Source organism: Lagopus muta, chromosome W (assembly GCF_023343835.1).
Source record: "Lagopus muta isolate bLagMut1 chromosome W, bLagMut1 primary, whole genome shotgun sequence".
Lineage (NCBI taxonomy): Eukaryota > Metazoa > Chordata > Aves > Galliformes > Phasianidae > Lagopus > Lagopus muta.
In genome coordinates this window covers 1,789,199-1,807,929 of record NC_064471.1, presented here as the reverse complement: position 1 = coordinate 1,807,929, position 18,731 = coordinate 1,789,199, and the positions used below count along the sequence as shown (strand labels likewise).

The following is an 18,731-nucleotide window of genomic DNA, read 5'->3' as shown; positions in this document are numbered from 1 at the left end:
ATTGATGACACGCACACCAACATGACTATTAATTCAGGATTCAAAAAACGTTCGACAAACCGAGAAGAAAACCCGGAGACTGGTCTGAACATTGTGTTGTTCGTAAAATTAGCTATTCCATTTGGGATGTAGTTGTTTGTGAAATTAGCCATTCCTTCTGGGATGTAGTTGTTTGAGAAATTAGCCATTCCTTCTGGGATGTAGATGTCAAAGTTCAAATCATACCACATTGCAAATAGGTAAAACATAGGTGTCTCCATCAGTGCCCTTAGGTAGTTATATATAAATGCAATTACACAACACATAAGTGTGAGATGGATTATTGGCCAGTAGGTTGTGACTAACACCATTGCTTTAAATCCTTTACCCAGCACCCCCACGATAACGAGTGGGTTCATCGCTGGTGCTTGCTAAAAAAGGGTTAATGAATTGAAGCTAACAAGAGGAGGGGAAAAAAAAAGGAAAAAAGGCACTACTCAGACTAAGTAGTGCTCAAAGTTTACAAATATCCCAGAACACTGGCAGTACGCCTAATCTTTCAAGGTCAGGTTTTCCAGCACAGAAACCTGAACTACTGATAATGCTCCCTAACGAAGCTCTCTAAGAGCAGAGAGAAAAAGAGATTCGTTCTAAAAGCTAAAAAGCAGTCGTGCCCCACGTTGGGCGCCAAAAATCTGTCATGGATTTGACCAGATCAATCTATGTCCGTGACAGGGGCGACAGGCCTCTCCCCCCCCCCCCACCCCAGTCCCACAAAAATGGGAAGGAAGGAAGGGAGGAAAAGAACAGCGGCAACAATCTATGGAGGAAAACTTATTTTACAATAATATTGGAATACAAGATAACACAATAGATACAATTTAATTGCAGTTGAGATTAATAAATCAGACAAGATGAGAGAGAGAGAGTTCCCGGGACCCATTCAAACCTGAAAAGCTTGGAACGGCTAGGAAAGCACCCTCCAGCACTCACTGCAAGGCAGCAAGAGAGCGCCCCCCCCACCCGGAAGGGTCAGATCCCGTGACTGCTGTAATGTACAGGGATAGGTACTTGGAATTGGGGCAGTGACACTTTAATGCCCCGTACACTACATGATGTTTTGATGTGGAATACTGAAACCCAAAAACAAAAACAAAAAACATAGAACCATGACACACAGGCAGGGTCACCAACCTCCCCATTTAATATTAGACCAGGCCACCCAGGGCCCCTCTAACGGAGTTGACTAGATCAACCTATGCCCGTGACAGGGGCAACAGGCCTCTGCCCTCCCCCGCCACCCCAGTCCCACAAAAATGTGAAGGAAGGAAGGGAGGAGAAGAGCAGCGGCAACAATCTACGGAAAAAACATATTTTACTATAATACCGGAATACAAGATAACACAATATATACAATTTAATTGAAATTGAGATTAATAAATCAGACAAGAAGAGAGAGAGAGTTCGCGGGATCAAGTCAAACCTGAAAAGCTTGGAACGGCTAGGAAAGCACCCTCCAGTACCCATTGCAAGGCAGCAAGAGAGCACTCCCCCCCACCCGGAACGGCAAGATTCCGTGACTGCTGTAATGTACAGGGATAGGTACCTGGGATAGGGGCTTTAACACTTTAATGCCCCATACACTACATGACGTTTTGATGTGGAATACTGAAACCCCCCCCCAAAAAAAAAACAACCATAGAACCATGAAATCCCACCCCTTATTATACATTGTTACACCATGGTTAAAATATATATACACATATACAAACAAACAAAAAATGATTAAAATGCACACATGGCTATATACTTATACATAGAATTAGTAACTGCACTCCCCCGGCATCAAGTTTCATCACACACACACACAAACACACACACACATATATACACACATAGAATTACTAAGAGCACTCCCCCAGCATCAAGTTCCCTTGTGGTACACATTGGACATCCCCATCCTTCTGCATTACCCACCAAGTGGATCCTGGTCCCTGGGCAAAAACTGTACCACGGAGAGGTTTGCCCTTTACAGAAGCTGGAAGAACCCCAACTGCCTTTCCTAACATGTTCTTTACATGTACAACAGGGACTTTATCTCCCTCCATGGTATGTAGGAAACTGGATTGGTTAGGACCATCACGATTGATAGATCCTCTGGTATTGACTAACCAGGTGGCTTCTGCCAAATGCTTCTCCCAGTGCTTAAATGTTCCGCCACCCATTGCTTTCAACATCGTTTTTAACAACCCGTTGTAGCGTTCGATCTTACCAGAGGCTGGTGCATGATAGGGGATATGATAAATCCACTCGATGCCATGATCTTTGGCCCAAGTATTCACAAGAGAATTTTTCAAATGAGTCCCATTATCTGACTCAATCCTTTCCGGGGTGCTAAGTCGCCACAGGACTTGTTTCTCGAGACCCAGTATGGTGTTTCGGCCGGTAGCATGGGGTACTGCATATGTTTCAAGCCACCCGGTGGTTGCCTCCACCATCGTAAGCACATAATGCTTACCATTGTGAGATCGTGGCAAGGTGATATAATCAACCTGCCATGCCTCCCCATACCTGTGCAATGGCATCCATAGTTAAGTCCACCCCTCGGTCTCTAGCCCATTTGTATGTTGCATCTCACCCTTGATGATCGGAGGTCCCATGGGCCCACCGAGCTAAAAATAATTCAGCCTTGTTCTGCCAGTCCAGGTCTATTTGAGCCACCTCAATTCTGGCAGCTCGGTCTACCTGATGGTTATTTTGCTGTTCTTCAGTAGCCCGACTCTTGGGCACACGAGCATCTGCATGGCGCACCTTTACAACCATATTCTTTGTTCAGGCAGCAATGTCTTTCCACAGTTCAGCAGCCCAAATAGGTTTACCCCTTCTTTGCCAGTTATTTTGCTCCCACTGCTGTAACCACCCCCATAAGGCATTTGCCACCATCCATGAGTCAGTGTAAAGAGAGAGCATTGGCCACCTCTCCCGCTCAGCGACATCTAAGGCCAGTTGGACAGCCTTTACCTCTGCAAATTGGCTCGATTCCCCTTTCCCTTCAGTGGCCTCTGCAACTTGTCGTGTGTGGCTCCACAAAGCAGATTTCCATCTGCGATGCCTTCCCACAATACGACACGATCCATCTGTGAACAAGGCATATTTCTTTTCATTCTCTGGTAGTTCATTGTATGGTGGGGCTCCGTTAGCACGTGATACTTCTTCTCCTGGTGGTGTTCAAAACTTTTTACCTTCAGGCCACTCCATGACGACCTCTAGGTTTCCCAGATGATGGAGGTTCCCCATCCTTGCTCGTTGTGTAACCAGTGCAATCCACTTGCTCCAAGTGGCATCAGTAGCATGATAGGTCGAGGGAACCTTTCCTTCAAACATCCAGTTCAGCACTGGCCGTCGAGGTGCCAGAAGAATCTGTTTCAGTACCGACTACTTCGGAAGCAGCCCGAACCCCCTCATATGCAGCTAAGATCTCCTTCTCAGTTGGAGTGTAGCCCTCTTCCAACCCCCTTAAGGCTCGACTCCAGAAACCCAGGGGTCGGCCTCGGGTCTCTTCTGAGGCTCTTTGCCACAAACTCCAAGTGGGACCATTCTTTCCAGCAGCAGTATAGAGGAAGTTCTTTATACCCTGCCCTGTCCGTACTGGCCCTAGGGCCACGGCACGGGCTATCTCCTGTTTAATCTGCTCAAAAGCCTGCTGCTGCTCAGGGCCCCATGTGAACTCTTTTCTTGAACCTTGGATTTCAGTCATCTTTAGAGATCAATGAATAGTAACAGAGCCTTTCTCTTCATCACTCACTTCTGCACGTCTCCTAGTTTTTCCTTTTGCCTTTCGCGATGGTGGTGGTTCTGAGGAAGGCCCCTCGCCTGGATCTTCCTCCACCTCCTCCTCCTCTCCTTTTCGTTCAAGACACCAAGACACTCGTTTCCATTTCTTGCCCTCCACAGGAGCAACTGGTATTGTTACTGGTGCCTCCTGTGATTGATTAGATTTGACTTGGGGATTTTCCCCTTTGGCTTGAACCTCAGCTCGGAAACTCTCTCTCTCCCGAATGGTATTATATAGGGCACGGTAAGCACAAGCCAAACCCCAAGTAAGTTGTACCTCCTTAGATTTATGTAAGCCACATAGTCCCTGACTCAAATACTGGCTTAGTTTCTCTGGATCCCACAAGCGTTCAAGAGTAGAATCCCATGACACCTCAGGTCCCCATGCTTCTAAGACCTTTGCTAAACCTCTCCATATTCCCTGCCAGTCATCATTCTCTGGCTTTGGAGGAGACTCCTTCCCCTTGTCATGAATGCACTGGAATACATTCGGGAAAATTGATGACATGCACACCAACGTGAGTATTAACTCAGGATTTGAAAAACGTTTGACAAACTGAGAAGAAAACCCAGAGACTAGTCTGAATATCGTGTTGTTTGTAAAATTAGCTATTCCATTTGGGATGTAGCTGTTTGTGAAATTAGCCATTCCTTCCGGGATGTAGATGTCAAGATTCAAATCATACCCCAATGCAAATAGGTAAATATAGGCGTCTCCATCAGTGCCCTTAGATAGTTATACATGAATGCAATTCCACAACACGTAAGTGTGAGCTGGATTTTTGGCCAGTAGGTTGTGAACAACATTGCTTTTAATCCTTCACCCAGCATCCCCACAATAAAGAGTGGGTTCATCAATGGTGCCTGCTAAAAAGGGGTTAATGAATTGAATCTAACAAGAGGAGGGAAAAAAAAATAAAGAAAAAAGGCACTACCCAGACTAAGTAGTGCTCAAAGTTTACAAATATCCCAGAACACTGGCAGTACACCTAATCTTTCAAGGTCAGGTTTTCCAGCACAGAAACCTGGACTACTGATAATGCTCCTTAACGAAGCTCTCTAAGAGCAGAGAAAAAAAGAGATTTGTTCTAAAAGCTAAAAAGCAGCCACCCCACATTGGGTGCCAAAAAACTGTCACGGAGTTGACCAGATCAATCTATGTCCGTGACAGGGGCAACAGGCCTCTGCCCTCCCCCCCCACCCCAGTCCCACAAAAAATGGGAAGGGATGAAAAGAACAGCGGCAACAATCTATGGAGGAAAACTTATTTTACTATAATATCGGAATACAAGATAACACAATAGATACAATTTAATTGAAATTGAGATGAATAAGTCAGACAAGATGAGAGAGAGCTCCCGGGACCGAGTCAAACCTGAAAAGCTTGGAACGGCTAGGAAAGCACCCTCCAGCACCCACTGCAAGGCAGCAAGAGAGCGCCCCCCCCCCACCCGGAAGGGCCAGATCCCATGACTGCTGTAACGTACAGGGATAGGTACTTGGAATTGGGGCAGTGACACTTCAAAACCTTATGTAGTGTACGGGGCATTGATGTGGAATACTGAAACCCAGAAACAAAAAACAAAAAACAAAAAAAAAAAAAAAAAAACACACACACACACACCACAACATAGAACCATGACATGACATAGAACTAACCTGGCCTCGAACACCTCTAGGGATGGGGCATCAACAACCTCTCTGGGCAGCTTTTTGGAGTGTTAGAAAGCTAGCATTCTTTATTATCAGCGCCGAATGCATGTAAGTATGATTCACTTTTCTTATTACACATGTATTGCACAGATCAACTTCAGCATATATACACGCCAACAGTTTACAGGCCAGTTCAGCCCAGTTACGTGACTAATTAATGGGGCAGGGGGACCCACATACCCATGCCCCGGGAAAAGGAGGGAAAAAAAGGGTAGGGAGATGGGCCTAGAAACAAAACAGCGGCAATGATCTGAGGAATAAAGTTAATTTACTTAATATATTATCAGAATGCAAGATAACAAAATATAATTCAAATTGAGGCTAATAAATAAAATGAGAGTGTCCTAAACTGAAGGCCTTATTGAAGGCAAGATGGCAAGGGAGTACACATGCTGCCGAGATGAACAGAAAGGGAAAAAGGGGCATCTCATGACCTGCGAATAATTTTATCTTTCCCTCCGAATGGAAAACAGAAACAGAACAGTGAACAGTCCTCTGGGATACGTAGTTCTCTTCTGAGAAAGGTATGCCTGCAACTATCAACAATCCACAGAACTGGAGAATTAACTCTTTAACTCTCAGTGCACTACGTGATGTTATGATGTGGAATACCGATAAAAATCATAAAACCATGACAATACATTCCTTTTGTTACATATGCAGAAGTTTTCCTGGAGGTACGTTACATATGCAGAAGTTTATCAGAGATGCAGAACTTCCTTATCTCCTTGGTCCAAAGACTTTTTTTTTTTTTCCTGTTATCTAAACAAATTGCAGGGAAAAAAAACAAAAATTGCATCAACAAACACTAGCAAGCTTAACAATATCATTACAACGTGTATCTCAAGTTCCTCAGTTGCCACGTCACCTTTATATCTTCCTCCCAGTAAGCAGAATCCACCAAAACATTTTGGGAATTGCAGTCCCAGGAACCACAGTTCCATCCTCCCAAAGCTGGAAACCACGTAGGAAACTGAAGCATTCTGGGAAACCAGGAACTACAGCTCCAAGCTTACAGCATGATGTTATGATATGGAATACCAATAAAAACCACAATGCCATGTTCTCTACCCAGACAGCAATATCTATTCACAGTGCAGCAGCCAATATAGGTTTGCCTCTGTTCCCAGTTCTTCTGTTTCCATTGTTGTAACCACTCCCATAAGGCATTGTTACAGAGTTATCTAGATCTTTGTCCATGACAGGGGAACAGCAGGCCCACAGACCCACTAGCCCATCAGCACAAAAAGGGGAGGGGGCAGGGGTTGTGCAATAGCATCCATAGTTAAGTCCACCCCTTGGTTTCTAGCCCACTTGTACGTTGCATCTCTTCCTTGATGGTCCAAGGTCTCATGGGACCACTGAGCTAGAAATAATTCACCCTTGTTTTGCCAGTCTCCAGCTGTCCTCCATCTCCAAGGCAGCTATAGCAAAAGCCCACTCATACCCTTTTGGGTCCTTCAAGTACCCTATTCCTGGGGTAATCTATACCAAGGATGCATGGAGCCTCTGGGCCAGTTGCAATGACATAATTTTGCCACTCATTTCCTGTTATGCTCACTTTTGCCTCCAATACAGTTAGCTCTTTGGATCTCCCTGTCAGTTCAGAAAGACACATAGGTTCTACCCCTTTATAAACTGATGGCATTAGCATACACTGTGCACCAGTGCCCACTTACATTCCTGTGGTTCTAATGTGCCAGGCCACTGAATCCACATAGTTTCAGTAAACCCAACTGTCTGTTTCCTCCACCTAGCTGAAGGCAGGGCCCCTCTAGTTCTGGTTGTTGTATTTGTTACTCATCCTCCATGTATGAGAACCAGAAGGCTCATTGTCAGCCTCAGACATCAAACTGGATCATTTTCTCTGCCTGGAGAACTGCCCAGTGGAAACTGGAGCCACCATTTTCCTGGAAGGACTTTCTCTTGTAATAGTTTTCCTTTGCAATTCGTGCTCCCACGCCTTCAGTTCTGAGGTAGATTTCCATCCCACTTGCTCATATCCTCTCCATGATCACATGAGTAAAACTGCAGGATGGCAGGTGCTGTGAACCCACTATACCCTCTCTCTTGAGCAGAGGAATGCTTCCTTTTAACAACTGAGATACAGCTTTGTACAGGTGGATAGCCACTTCATCCACCGCTGGTCTTTCATCATCTTTTCGGTTCATTCCTCTCAGAGTGCTTGCATATGACGGTAGCGCACTCAATACAACTCACTGCCACATAGCTTGCATACATCTCATGTCATCTAGATCTTTGGAGTTCATATTAACAAAAGCAAGCGTAGAGCCTTGCACCTGGGAAAGAATAACTGCAAGTATCATTACAGGTTGAAACAAGATCTGCTGGAGATGAGCTCTGCAGAGAAGGACCTGAGGGTCACGGTGGATGACAGGTTGGCCATAAACCAGCAGTGTGCCCTGGTGGCCAAGAAGGCCAATAGGATCCTGGGGTGCATTAAAAGGAGTGTGACCAGCAGGTCAAGGGAGGCAATCCTCCTCCTCTACTCTGTTGCCAACCTCCATACAACCCAGCCCAGTCAGCAACACCCCTACTGTCTGAACCCCACCTAGCACAGGAACACGACAGACACACGCCATATGGTGTAGCTCAAGTGTTGATTTATTGCTGTGCAACAACCTCCTATATAACACGACACACAACTGCCCCATGAACCCATGACCTGTTAAGAACCACCCAAAACCACCCCCTATATCTCCCACCCACACTGAGTACTGCCCACATCTCCCACCTCCCTATGCCATGCTACCATGTCCCCTACTTTCTACTATTATGTTCCCTTAGTCATTTGAGCAAGAATAGTGTGCAGAGGCAGATACACTGGAACCATTGAAAAGATTAGTCCTTGTCTACAGCTGTCATCGGGCAGAATTGTAACACTAATTGCATTAATAACATAATCATTGTAACTCCATCAAAGCCTCAATTTGCAATACTTCAAGCGTGAGAAAGACAAACACAACAAAATGACAAAGAACACTGTTAACCTACTAAAAAAAAAAACAAAAAACAAACAAGTTTGGTCTAAAGCCCAACTTAATACAACCTGAAAATAAATCCCTGAATGACCTGTTCAGTATAAATCTCTAACTGGTTAGAAAGAAGTCCTTAACTATCGCATATTCAGATACATAGTATATAATCAAAAAATATTAGGATATTACAAAACAAAACAAAAGAATTAGGCAAAGCAAACTATGATAACAAAAGACAATAAATAGAAAGCTTACCCCTTGTATAATGAAGATGCTATAACCACAATATAATTGCATAATCAATAGATAACAAAAAGTTATAATCTCAATATAATCAAGAGAATTAGACAAAGTAAACAACGATCACAAAAGAGAATAAGTAGAAGAGCTTACCCTTCGGTTAAGCTCACCAGAAAACACCAAGAAAAGTGATCTCCAGAAAAAATCCTTCCCCACTGGTAGCCAGCTCTTAAATAAGTCTAGGAGGGGTGCAGCCTGGCTCCCCCCCTTCCGGCAGCACAGGTGAATTGCCTTCACCTGTGCTCCTCTGGCTGACTCATGGCTCACCTCAGGTGATTAATCAGAGGTTCAGGCTATGACTCAGCAGTTCCCATACACTCCACCCCTTCACAGCGTGAACCAATGATCAGGTTAACAAAAGGGTAAGCTTTCCCTAATACAGAGATTCGGTATATCGCGACGCTTATACAATTTTATCGCGACATATGTTGGTACAGTTCAAGACAAGTGATGATTAGTGGATGTCTGTATTCTTCTATGGGCCAGTGCTTGATGATGTGACTGGAGGCATGAGGTCCTGAGGTGCAAGTCCATTCTATGTTCCATCAGTCCCATGCAGACCATCACCGGGTGTTGTACGTGATCTGACAGCAACACTGGAACGCTTGATGGCATTTCATTCCTTCCGGTGGTCCTGAAGGCTCACAGACTCACAGGGAGTAATACAGATGTTTTACAGGTACCAGGAGGGGAAGGTCTGCTCTCCAGGGCAAGATACAGGCCGTATTTCTGTCTTGGGTCAACACTTCCGCTTGTACTGGGGCACGTCCTGGCCGCCTGTACCATACCTTTTGGCCGGATATCTGCGGCTGCATAACAATATCAGGCACCAAAGGAGGTGTCCTGATCTGCCACAGGGACATGATGGGGGTCCCTTTAGCAATAAAGATCGGAGTGTTGACCACAATATCAGTAGGCCACGTACCTATTACTGGAGGGACTACTGAGCCTCCCACCTCCAATAGTCTCCCCCAAGGTGCAAGTAGGCCACACCACTTGGGTCCTACCTGCACCTTCCAGGGCCATTTTATTTTATGGGTACCTGGCTCAAAATTTTCAGGGGCAGGGAGCAGAAGATTGTTTTCATTACCAAACTGGGGTCTTCCCTGATGATCAGTGCCCGTAATTTGGATCCTAAGCAGGGCGGCCCATGTCGTCTGCAACATTCCCAGGGCACTGTGTCTGCCGTCTCGAGGTCTCTCATTCAGGTCCCGCAGGGTTTCATACAGTCTTTTTGTCCAGCCCTGCATGGACTGGGAGTCTGTCTTCAAGGCAGCCTTTAAGAATACCGTTATAACATTCGATGAGGCCTGCCCCCGTTGGATTATATGGCAGGTGGAATTGCCAATAACCCAATATACCTAGAAACTCTTGCAGCTGCTTTGATGTTGTAGGGACTGGGAACGCCTGAACCTTATCTATAACAGCACTGGGTAGCACTTTGGTCTTTCCTGACCAAACCACCCCCAGGAATTTTACGCACAGGCCTGGACCTTGCACCTTTTGGGGATTTATAGCCCACCCCCTCTGTTGTAAATAGGCAGTTAATGAATCTGCTGCCTGTCCTACTGCCTCCAGTGAGTCGGATGTCAACAGGAGATCATCAATATAGGTTAACATCATCAGGTTTTGTCCAATCAGCCAGGTCACGTGCCACTAGATTGTGACAATATGTTGGTGAATGCACGTACCCCTGTGGCAGGACCTGAAAGGTCCACTGCCTGCCTCCCCACGTTAGCGCAAACTGATCTTGCGATTCCTCAGCAATTGGGATACTGAAGAATGCATTTGCTAGATCTAGAACACAATGATAGGTTTTTATCTTCCTACTCAATGTGTCCATTAGGGAGGCAATATTGGGTACGACCGCATGAATAGGCGGCGTGACCTTATTTAATTCTCTGTAATCTACTGTCATCCTCCATGTGCCACCCAACTTTCACACTGGCCATATGGGGGAGTTATATGGGCTGTGTGCAGGTCGTATAATGCCCACTTTACCTAATTCCTGCACCATTCTTGATATTTCATCTTGCCCACCCGGGAGTCTCTGCTCGGCAGAGAAGGACCTGGGGGTCCTGATGGACGAGAGACTGAACATGAGCCAGCAGTGCGCTCTGGCAGCTCGAAAGGCAAATGGGATCCTGGGCTCCATCAGGAGAGGGGTGGCCAGCAGGGACAGGGAGGTGATTGTCCCTCTCTACTCGGCTCTTGTGAGGCCCCATCTGGAGTACTGTGTCCAGGTGTGGAGCCCTCAGTACAAGAAAGACATTGAGATTTTGGAAAGGGTCCAGAGGAGGGCGACTAAGATGATCAGGGGGCTGGAGCACCTCCCCTATGAGGACAGGCTGAGGGAGTTGGGCTTGTTCAGCCTGGAGAAGAGAAGGCTGCGGGGTGACCTCATTGCAGCCTATCAATACCTGAAGGGAACCTACACCCAGGAGGGGAGTAAACTCTTCAAAAGGGCTGACAACAGCAGGACTAGGGGAAATGGATCCAAGTTGAAGGAGGGAAGATTTAGGTTGGATGTTAGGGGGAAGTTCTTTACTATGAGAGTGGTTAGGCCCTGGAACGGGCTGCCCAGGAAGGTTGTGGATGCCCCGTCCTTGGACGTGTTTAAGGCGAGGTTGGACAGGGTCCTGGGCAACCTGATCTGAATGTGTATGTTTGGTGGCCCTGCTAGGCAGGGGGGTTGGAACTACATGATCCTTGGGGTCCTTTCCAACCCGGGTGATTCTGTGAGTCTATACTGTCTAACATTAGTAATCCGGCGCGGTTTCGGCAGGCAAACAGGCTCACGTTTCGCATGGCCTCTTAATATTGCCTGCACCGCCCAGATACTGATACATCTCTGTCCAAGTCTGAACTCTCCCACAGTTGTTTGGAGAGCCAGACCCCATAGAATGTCTATGCCCAGGATGTATTCTTGGACTGGAGCAATAGACACCTTGTACTCCTGGGGTGGGAGACGCCCAACCCCCAATTTTAACCATGTTTGGGTGACAGGAATAGTCTGTCCCCCAAAACCACCAATCATCACTCTGTCGCCATCAAATTTTCCCGTATCTCCATGGATAATTGATGTTTCTGCTCCCGTGTCTACCAATGCCATAACTCTCTGAATATTTTTTTGGGACCAATAAATCGTTAATTCTACATAGGGCCTCCAGTCCCGTCTGGAGGCCCAACGGGGACTAACATCCCTTGTCACTCCATGAATTCTGCTAGGGCCAATTCTTTTGCTTCTGACGGCTCAGGCATTGTGGCCCGAGACACCTGAGGTGGCTTCTTTCTCCTGTTTGGAATAATAAAATCTTCTAGGTTACTTGTTGTTGTTGGAACCCTCTCTATAGCTCTTAACCTAGATTTCTTAGGGTAGCTCTGGAATTTTTGATTGTCCTTTAGTTGTCTCCAGAGCTGGAGAAGGACATGGTTGGGCTGGCGGTCGATGTTAGCAAATTGGACCCCAGCCCGAATTAAATCATTAAACATTTGTTTTCGGGATACCCTTATGGGTCCCGATGGAAGAGCTCGAGTAGCCAGCATTTTGGTTTTATTTACTGTCAATGGTTTATGGGCTGGTCCGGCCCAGTTCCGTGACCAGCAGGGCGGAGGGATCTGCGGATCCGCGCCTCTGGGAACGGGGAAGCAGGGGACCCCAAAATACTTGAAAACAACAGCACTGATCTGAGGTGGAACAAATGATTTTACTAAATATAGTATTAGTAAAATACAATGAGAGAGAGAGAGAGAGAGAGAGAGAGAGAGAGAGACTGTTTGAATTGTATAGACCTCACCACAATGCTGGGGTGAGAAGTGCAGTCCAGTTGAGTGACTGAAGTACAGACGGCGAAGTGCAGATGGCGAAGCGCAGGCGGCGAAGCGCAGACAGCAAAGAGCAGGCGAATAAGAGAAATCAGGTGACCTTGCTTGGAGTTATATCCCCTTGCTGACCGCAAAGTCTCCTGGGGAAATGTAGTTCTTCTCCGACAGACGAACATTCGGCAGATATCAAACCCCACCCCCAGTGCATTACACGATGTTATGGTGTGGAATACTGATGACCAAAAATCATAAAACCATGACATTCCACCCCTTATTCTACATCACTACATCATGCTTAACACATGGGATTACAGACAGCACTCCCCCAACATCAAATTCCCTTGTGGTACACACTGAACATCCCCGTTTTTCTGCATCACCCAACAGGTGGACCCAGGTCCCTGGGCAAAGACAGTTCGGCGAAGAGGTTTGCCCTTCCCAGAAGCAGGAAAAACCCAAACTGCTTTTCCTAACATGTTCTTTACATGTACTACAGGGACCTTATCGCCCTCTACAATATGTAGGGAGCTGGATTGTGTAGGACCATCTCGACTGATTGATCCTCTGGTGTTAACCAGCCAGGTGGCTTCTGCCAAATGCTTCTCCCAGTGTTTAAATGTTCCGCCACCCATTGCTTTCAACATCGTTTTTAACAACCCGTTGTAGCATTCGATCTTACCAGAGGCTGGTGCATGATAGGGGATATGATAAATCCACACGATGCCATGTTCTCTGGCCCAAGTATCCACAAGTGAATTTTTAAAGTGAGTCCCATTATCTGACTCAATCCTTTCCGGGGTGCCATGTCGCCACAGGATTTGCCTCTCCAGACCTAATATGGTGTTTCGGGCAGTAGCACGGGGTACTGCATATGTTTCAAGCCACCCGGTTGTTGCCTCCACCACGGTGAGCACATAATGCTTACCATTGCGAGATCGTGGCAAGGTGATATAATCAACCTTCCATGCCTCCCCATATTTGTACTTTTGCCATCGCCCTTCCTCCCACAGAGGTTTCATCCTCTTGGCTTGTTTGATGATGGCACATGTTTCACAGTTATGAATAACCTGTGCAATGGCATCCATAGTTAAGTCCACCCCTCGGTCTCTGGCCCATTTCTATGTTGCGTCTCTCCCTTGATGACCTGAGGTCTCATGGGCCCACCGAGCTAAAAATAACTCACCCTTGTTCTGCCAGTCCAGGTCTATTTGAGCCACCTCAATTCTGGCAGCTTGGTCTACCTGATGGTTATTTCGCTGATCTTCTGTAGCTCTACTCTTGGGCACATGAGCATCTACATGACGCACCTTTATAACCATATTTTTTGTTCGGGTAGCAATATCTTTCCATAGGTCAGCAGCCCAAATAGGCTTGCCCTTTCTTTGCCAGTTATTTTGCTCCCACTGCTGTAACCACCCCCATAAGGCATTTGCTACCATCCATGAGTCAGTGTAAAGATAGAGCATTGGCCACCTCTCCCGTTCAGCGACATCTAAGGACAGTTGGACAGCCTTTACCTCTGCAAATTGGCTCGATTCTCCTTTCCCTTCGGTGGCCTCTGCAACTTGTCGCGTGGGGCTCCACACAGCAGATTTCCATCTGCGATGCCTTCCCACAATACGATACGATCCATCTGTGAACAGGGCATATTTCTTTTCATTCTCTGGTAGTTCATTGTATCGTGGGGCTTCTTTAGCACGTGATACTTCTCCTGCTGGTGGTGTTCCAAACTTTTCACCTTCAGGCCAGTCCATGATGACTTCTAGGATTCCTGGACGGCTGAGGTTCCCCATCCGTGCTCGTTGTGTAATCAACGCAGCCCACTTACTCCAAGTGGCATCAGTAGCATGATGGGTGAAAGGAACCTTTCCCTTGAACATCCAGTTCAACACTGGCAGTCGAGGTGCCAGAAGGAGCTGTGTTTCAGTACCGACTACTTCAGAAGCAGCCCGAACCCCCTCATATGCAGCTAAGATCTCCTTTTCAGTTGGTGTGTAGCCCTCCTCCGACCCCCTGTAGGCTCGACTCCAGAATCCCAAGGGTCGGCCTCGGGTCTCTCCTGAGGATCTTTGCCACAAACTCCAAGTGGGGCCTTTCTCTCCAGCAGCAGTGTAGAGGATGTTCTTCACATCCTGTTCCATCCGTACTGGCCCCAGGGCCACAGCACGGGCTATCTCTTGTTTAATCTGCTCAAAAGCCTGCTGCTGCTCAGGACCCCACACAAAATCATTCTTCTTCCGTGTCACCTGATAAAGTGGGCTTACAATGAGGCTGTGGTTTGGAATATGCATTCTCCAAAAACCCACTACACCCAGAAACGATTGTGTCTCTTTCTTATTAGTGGGGGGAGACATGGCAGTGATTTTGTCGATCACATCTGTCAGGATGTGACGATGGCCATCTTTATGCCTAGGAACTCAATTTCCTGGGCAGGTCCTTTCACTTTGCTTCGCTTAATAGCAAAACCAGCACGGAGAAGGATCTATATTATTTGCTCTCCTTTCTCAAAAACTTCCTTTGCTGTGTTGCCCCACACAATGATGTCATCAATGTACTGTAACTGCTCAGGAGCACCTCCCTGTTTCAGTGCAGCTTAGATCAACCCAAGACAAATAGTTGGACTATGTTTCCACCCCTGGGGCAAATGGTTCCAGGTATACTGAATGCCCCTCCATGTGAAAGCAAACTGTGGCCTACATTCTTTGGCCAAAGGAATGGAGAAAAAGGCGTTAGCAATGTCAATAGTGGCATACCACTTAGCTGCTTTTGACTCCAGTTCATATTGGAGTTCTAACATGTCCGGCACAGCAGCACTCAATGAGGGTGTGACTTCATCCAGGCCATGGTAGTCCACCGTCAGCCTCCATTCTCCACTGGCTTTATGCACTAGCCATATGGGGCTGTTAAAGGGCGAGTGAGTTTTGTTGATCACTCCCTGATTCTCTAATTGATGAATGAACTTCTGAATGGGGAGCAAGGAATCCCTGTTGGTGCGATACTGCCGTCTGTGCACCGTTTTTGTAGCTATCGGTACCTGTTGCTCTTCCACTCGTAGCAGCCCCACAACAGACGGATCTTCTGATAGGCCAGGCAGAACAGACAACTGCTTAACACCTTCTGTGTCTACAGCAGCTATTCCAAAGGCCCATTGATACCCTTTGGGATCCTTAAAATATCCCCTTCTGAGGTAATCGATACCAAGTATACATGGAGCCCCTGGGCCAGTCACAATAGGGTGCTTTTGCCAGTCTTTACCAGTGAGGCTGATTTCGGCCTCCAACATAGACAGTTCTTGGGAACTTCCTGTCACCCCATGAATATAAATTGATTTTGTCCCTTGGTGACTCGAGGGCATTAGAGTGCACTGTGCACCAGTATCCACCAGGGCCTTATATTTCTGTGGTTCTGATGTACCAGGCCATCTAATCCACACAGTCCCATAAACTCTATTATCCCTTTCCCCCCCCTGGCTGGGGGCAGGGCCCCTCTATTTGTTACCTCTGTTGTCTGCAGCAACTGGAGCAATCACCTTTCTGGAGAAGTTCACCTTGGTGGTTGATTTGTCTTGTAACTCTTTTACCCTTGCTTGAAGTGCAGGAGTAGGTTGCTTATGCCACTTCTTCGTATCCTCTCCATGGTCGCGTAGGTAATGCCACAAGGCAAAACGTGACGTGGTCTTACTGTTGTCACTTGTTCGAGCAGGAGGACGTCTTCTTTTGATAGCTGAGACGTTGGATGACACTGACTGGGAAGAAATCAAGTTGGCTAGCTCCTCAAGTAGGCTGTTTTGGGAATTCTGTTCCTCATTGGATGTATCTGTTACCACCATGTATTCATCGGCATCAGGCATAATTGATAGTTTGTCTATTATATCTTCTTGTTTGTTCTCCATTCTGTCCAGCTTTTCAGCTACTTTTTCAATGGCTGAAACACAAGCTCGTAGAGGGCTTAAATGTAACTCAAAGTCTTGAAGCTTATTAACCAACTCATTTATAAGGGGTCTTCTTTCCCCTCTGCCATACATTGCTGCAAATGTACTGGCGTACCATTCTGGTGCAGTCTTTGTGAATGTACGCCACATGTTTGGTGTACACCTGGCTCTCTCAGGATCATGCTCTTGGTCTGGCTCATCAGGAATGAAATCGGGGCTATGTAGTGTTTCCACCACAGCACATTCTCTCAAATAACGGATGCCTTCTTCCAAATCAGCCCATTTCTTCTTCTCGGGCATCAGATCATCTTTGAAGGGGTATCTTTCTTTTACAGCTAACAACATCCGCTTCCAGAGGGTGAAGGCCTGGTTCTGGCATGTACTAATACCTCTGTCAATGGCTGAGTCCCTAGCAATGCCACCCAGTTGGCGAGCTTCTCTACTATCTAGCCACACACTGTTGGCCCCATTGTCCCAGCATCGAAGTAACCAAGTAGCAATAGGCTCATTTGGGTGGCGTGAGAAGTCTTTTCTCAGACTTCAAATTTCATTCATTTTCAGAAATCGATCCACAAAGGTAACGATATCTTGCTCACCTCTTGCTCTTCCAGGACTTCTTGCCCTTGTAGGTGTTGGTGACCGTGGTCTTACTGAGGGCCCCTCCCCTGGACTCAGAGGTGCTTCTCTTGGACCTCGGAGCCACTCCTCTGGACCTCTTTCCTCCTCTTTCTTCTCTTCTAACTGAGTCCAGATTCGCTTTGTTTTCCGTCCTCTTACAGGGGCAACTGACATCGATTGTGGTGCCTCTTGTGGTTGATCAGGTTGGTCGGTTCCAATGCTCTCATCCTCCAGTTCAGCTTGGAGCTTGTTTCGTTCGATTATGACAGGATCTAGCTCAGATTGGAGAGTGTGTTGTTGAGATTGAAGATTGTTGAGTTTGGATTGCAGGGAGTCTCTTCCAATTCGGAGGGCATCTCTCTCAGATCGGAGGTTTTTCCTCTGGAGCAGGAGACTCTCTCGCTCATTTTGAACTGTTTCCCTGAGACTCTCCCTTTCAATTTCAGAAGCTCTCTCTCTCTCCAGGACAGTATTGAATAAGGCCCGATAAGCATTAGCCAGGCCCCAAATCATATGTGCCTCCTCAGAACTGCCTGAGCCGCAACATTCCTGCCTTAAATAGCTGTTTAGACTCTCAGGGTCTTTCAGGTGTTCTGGAGTAAAGTTCCATGAGACTGAAGATTTCCATTTGTCTTAAGTCTTTCCCAGACCTTTCCACACTCCCTGCCACTCAGTATTCTCTGGTTTTGGGGAGGACATCCTCAAAATACAATACTAATACTGAGCGAAATGATGAGCAATACATTCAGGGAGATTAGTAATGCGACTAGGTGTTCATTCAAGAACTGCACTACAGGCTGAAAGGTGAGACTGGAAACCTTAAAAAATCCCAGTCCTGTAAAATTGGCAGCTGTCTCCGGAATTGTAAGCCACATTGTACGAACGTGCCAGGTCCATATTTCCACCCATGTTTTCATTTGATTGTATAAGCCGATTGCTCCATAGAGCAAGGTGGCAAGCTTAATTAATGCCCAGTATGTTTTGAGCATTAGGAAAGAAGAGGCAGCAGCGTGCAGCCCTTTAAGAGTAAGTTTCACTACAGAAAGCTTTTTTTTTTTTTTTTTTTTTTTTTTAAAGAGGCAAGATAGTAAAGCTCAGAGTTTACAAATATTCTACGATACTGGCAGTCCGCCTGGAGTTTTCAAGGTCACGTTTTCAGAGAGTAGCAGTGAAACAGATAAGCTTTACCAACGGAACTCTCCGAGAGCAGAGAGTCTAAACAGCTAGAAAGCAACTGCTGCCCGCATTCTCCACCAAAAATGTCAACGGTTCATGGTCTGGTCCGGCCCAGTTCCGTGACCAGCAGGGCGGAGGGATCTGCAGATCCGCGCCTCTGGGAAAGGGGAAGCAGGGGACCCCAAAATACTTGAAAACAACAGCACTGATCTGAGGTGAAACAAATGATTTTACTAAATATAGTATTAGTAAAATACAATGAGAGAGAGAGAGAGAGAGAGAGAGTCTGTTTGAATTGTATAGACCTCACCACAATGCTGGGGTGAGAAGTGCAGTCCAGTTGAGTGACTGAAGTA

At 46.5% G+C, this 18,731-nt stretch overlaps 2 protein-coding genes across 4 annotated transcripts in view; one reads left to right on the top strand and one right to left on the bottom strand.

Annotated features, from left to right (window-relative positions):
• LOC125686398 (zinc finger SWIM domain-containing protein 6-like) overlaps positions 1-18,731 on the top strand; it is a 522,860-nt gene that overhangs the window by 410,256 nt on the left and 93,873 nt on the right. The gene's annotated exons all lie outside the window — the stretch shown is intronic.
• LOC125686416 (uncharacterized) overlaps positions 1-18,731 on the bottom strand; it is a 269,413-nt gene that overhangs the window by 183,178 nt on the left and 67,504 nt on the right. The window contains exon 2 of one of the 3 annotated variants that reach the window (XM_048930379.1): positions 10,187-10,325. Coding sequence is in view for 2 of the 3 variants with exons in the window: in XM_048930378.1 (XP_048786335.1) it covers positions 10,187-10,448 (262 nt within the window). In the remaining variant the exon portion in view is untranslated. Of the gene's footprint in view, positions 1-10,186; positions 10,544-18,731 lie in introns of those variants that run through there. The other 2 variants (XM_048930378.1, XM_048930377.1) reach the window with 2 other exon arrangements.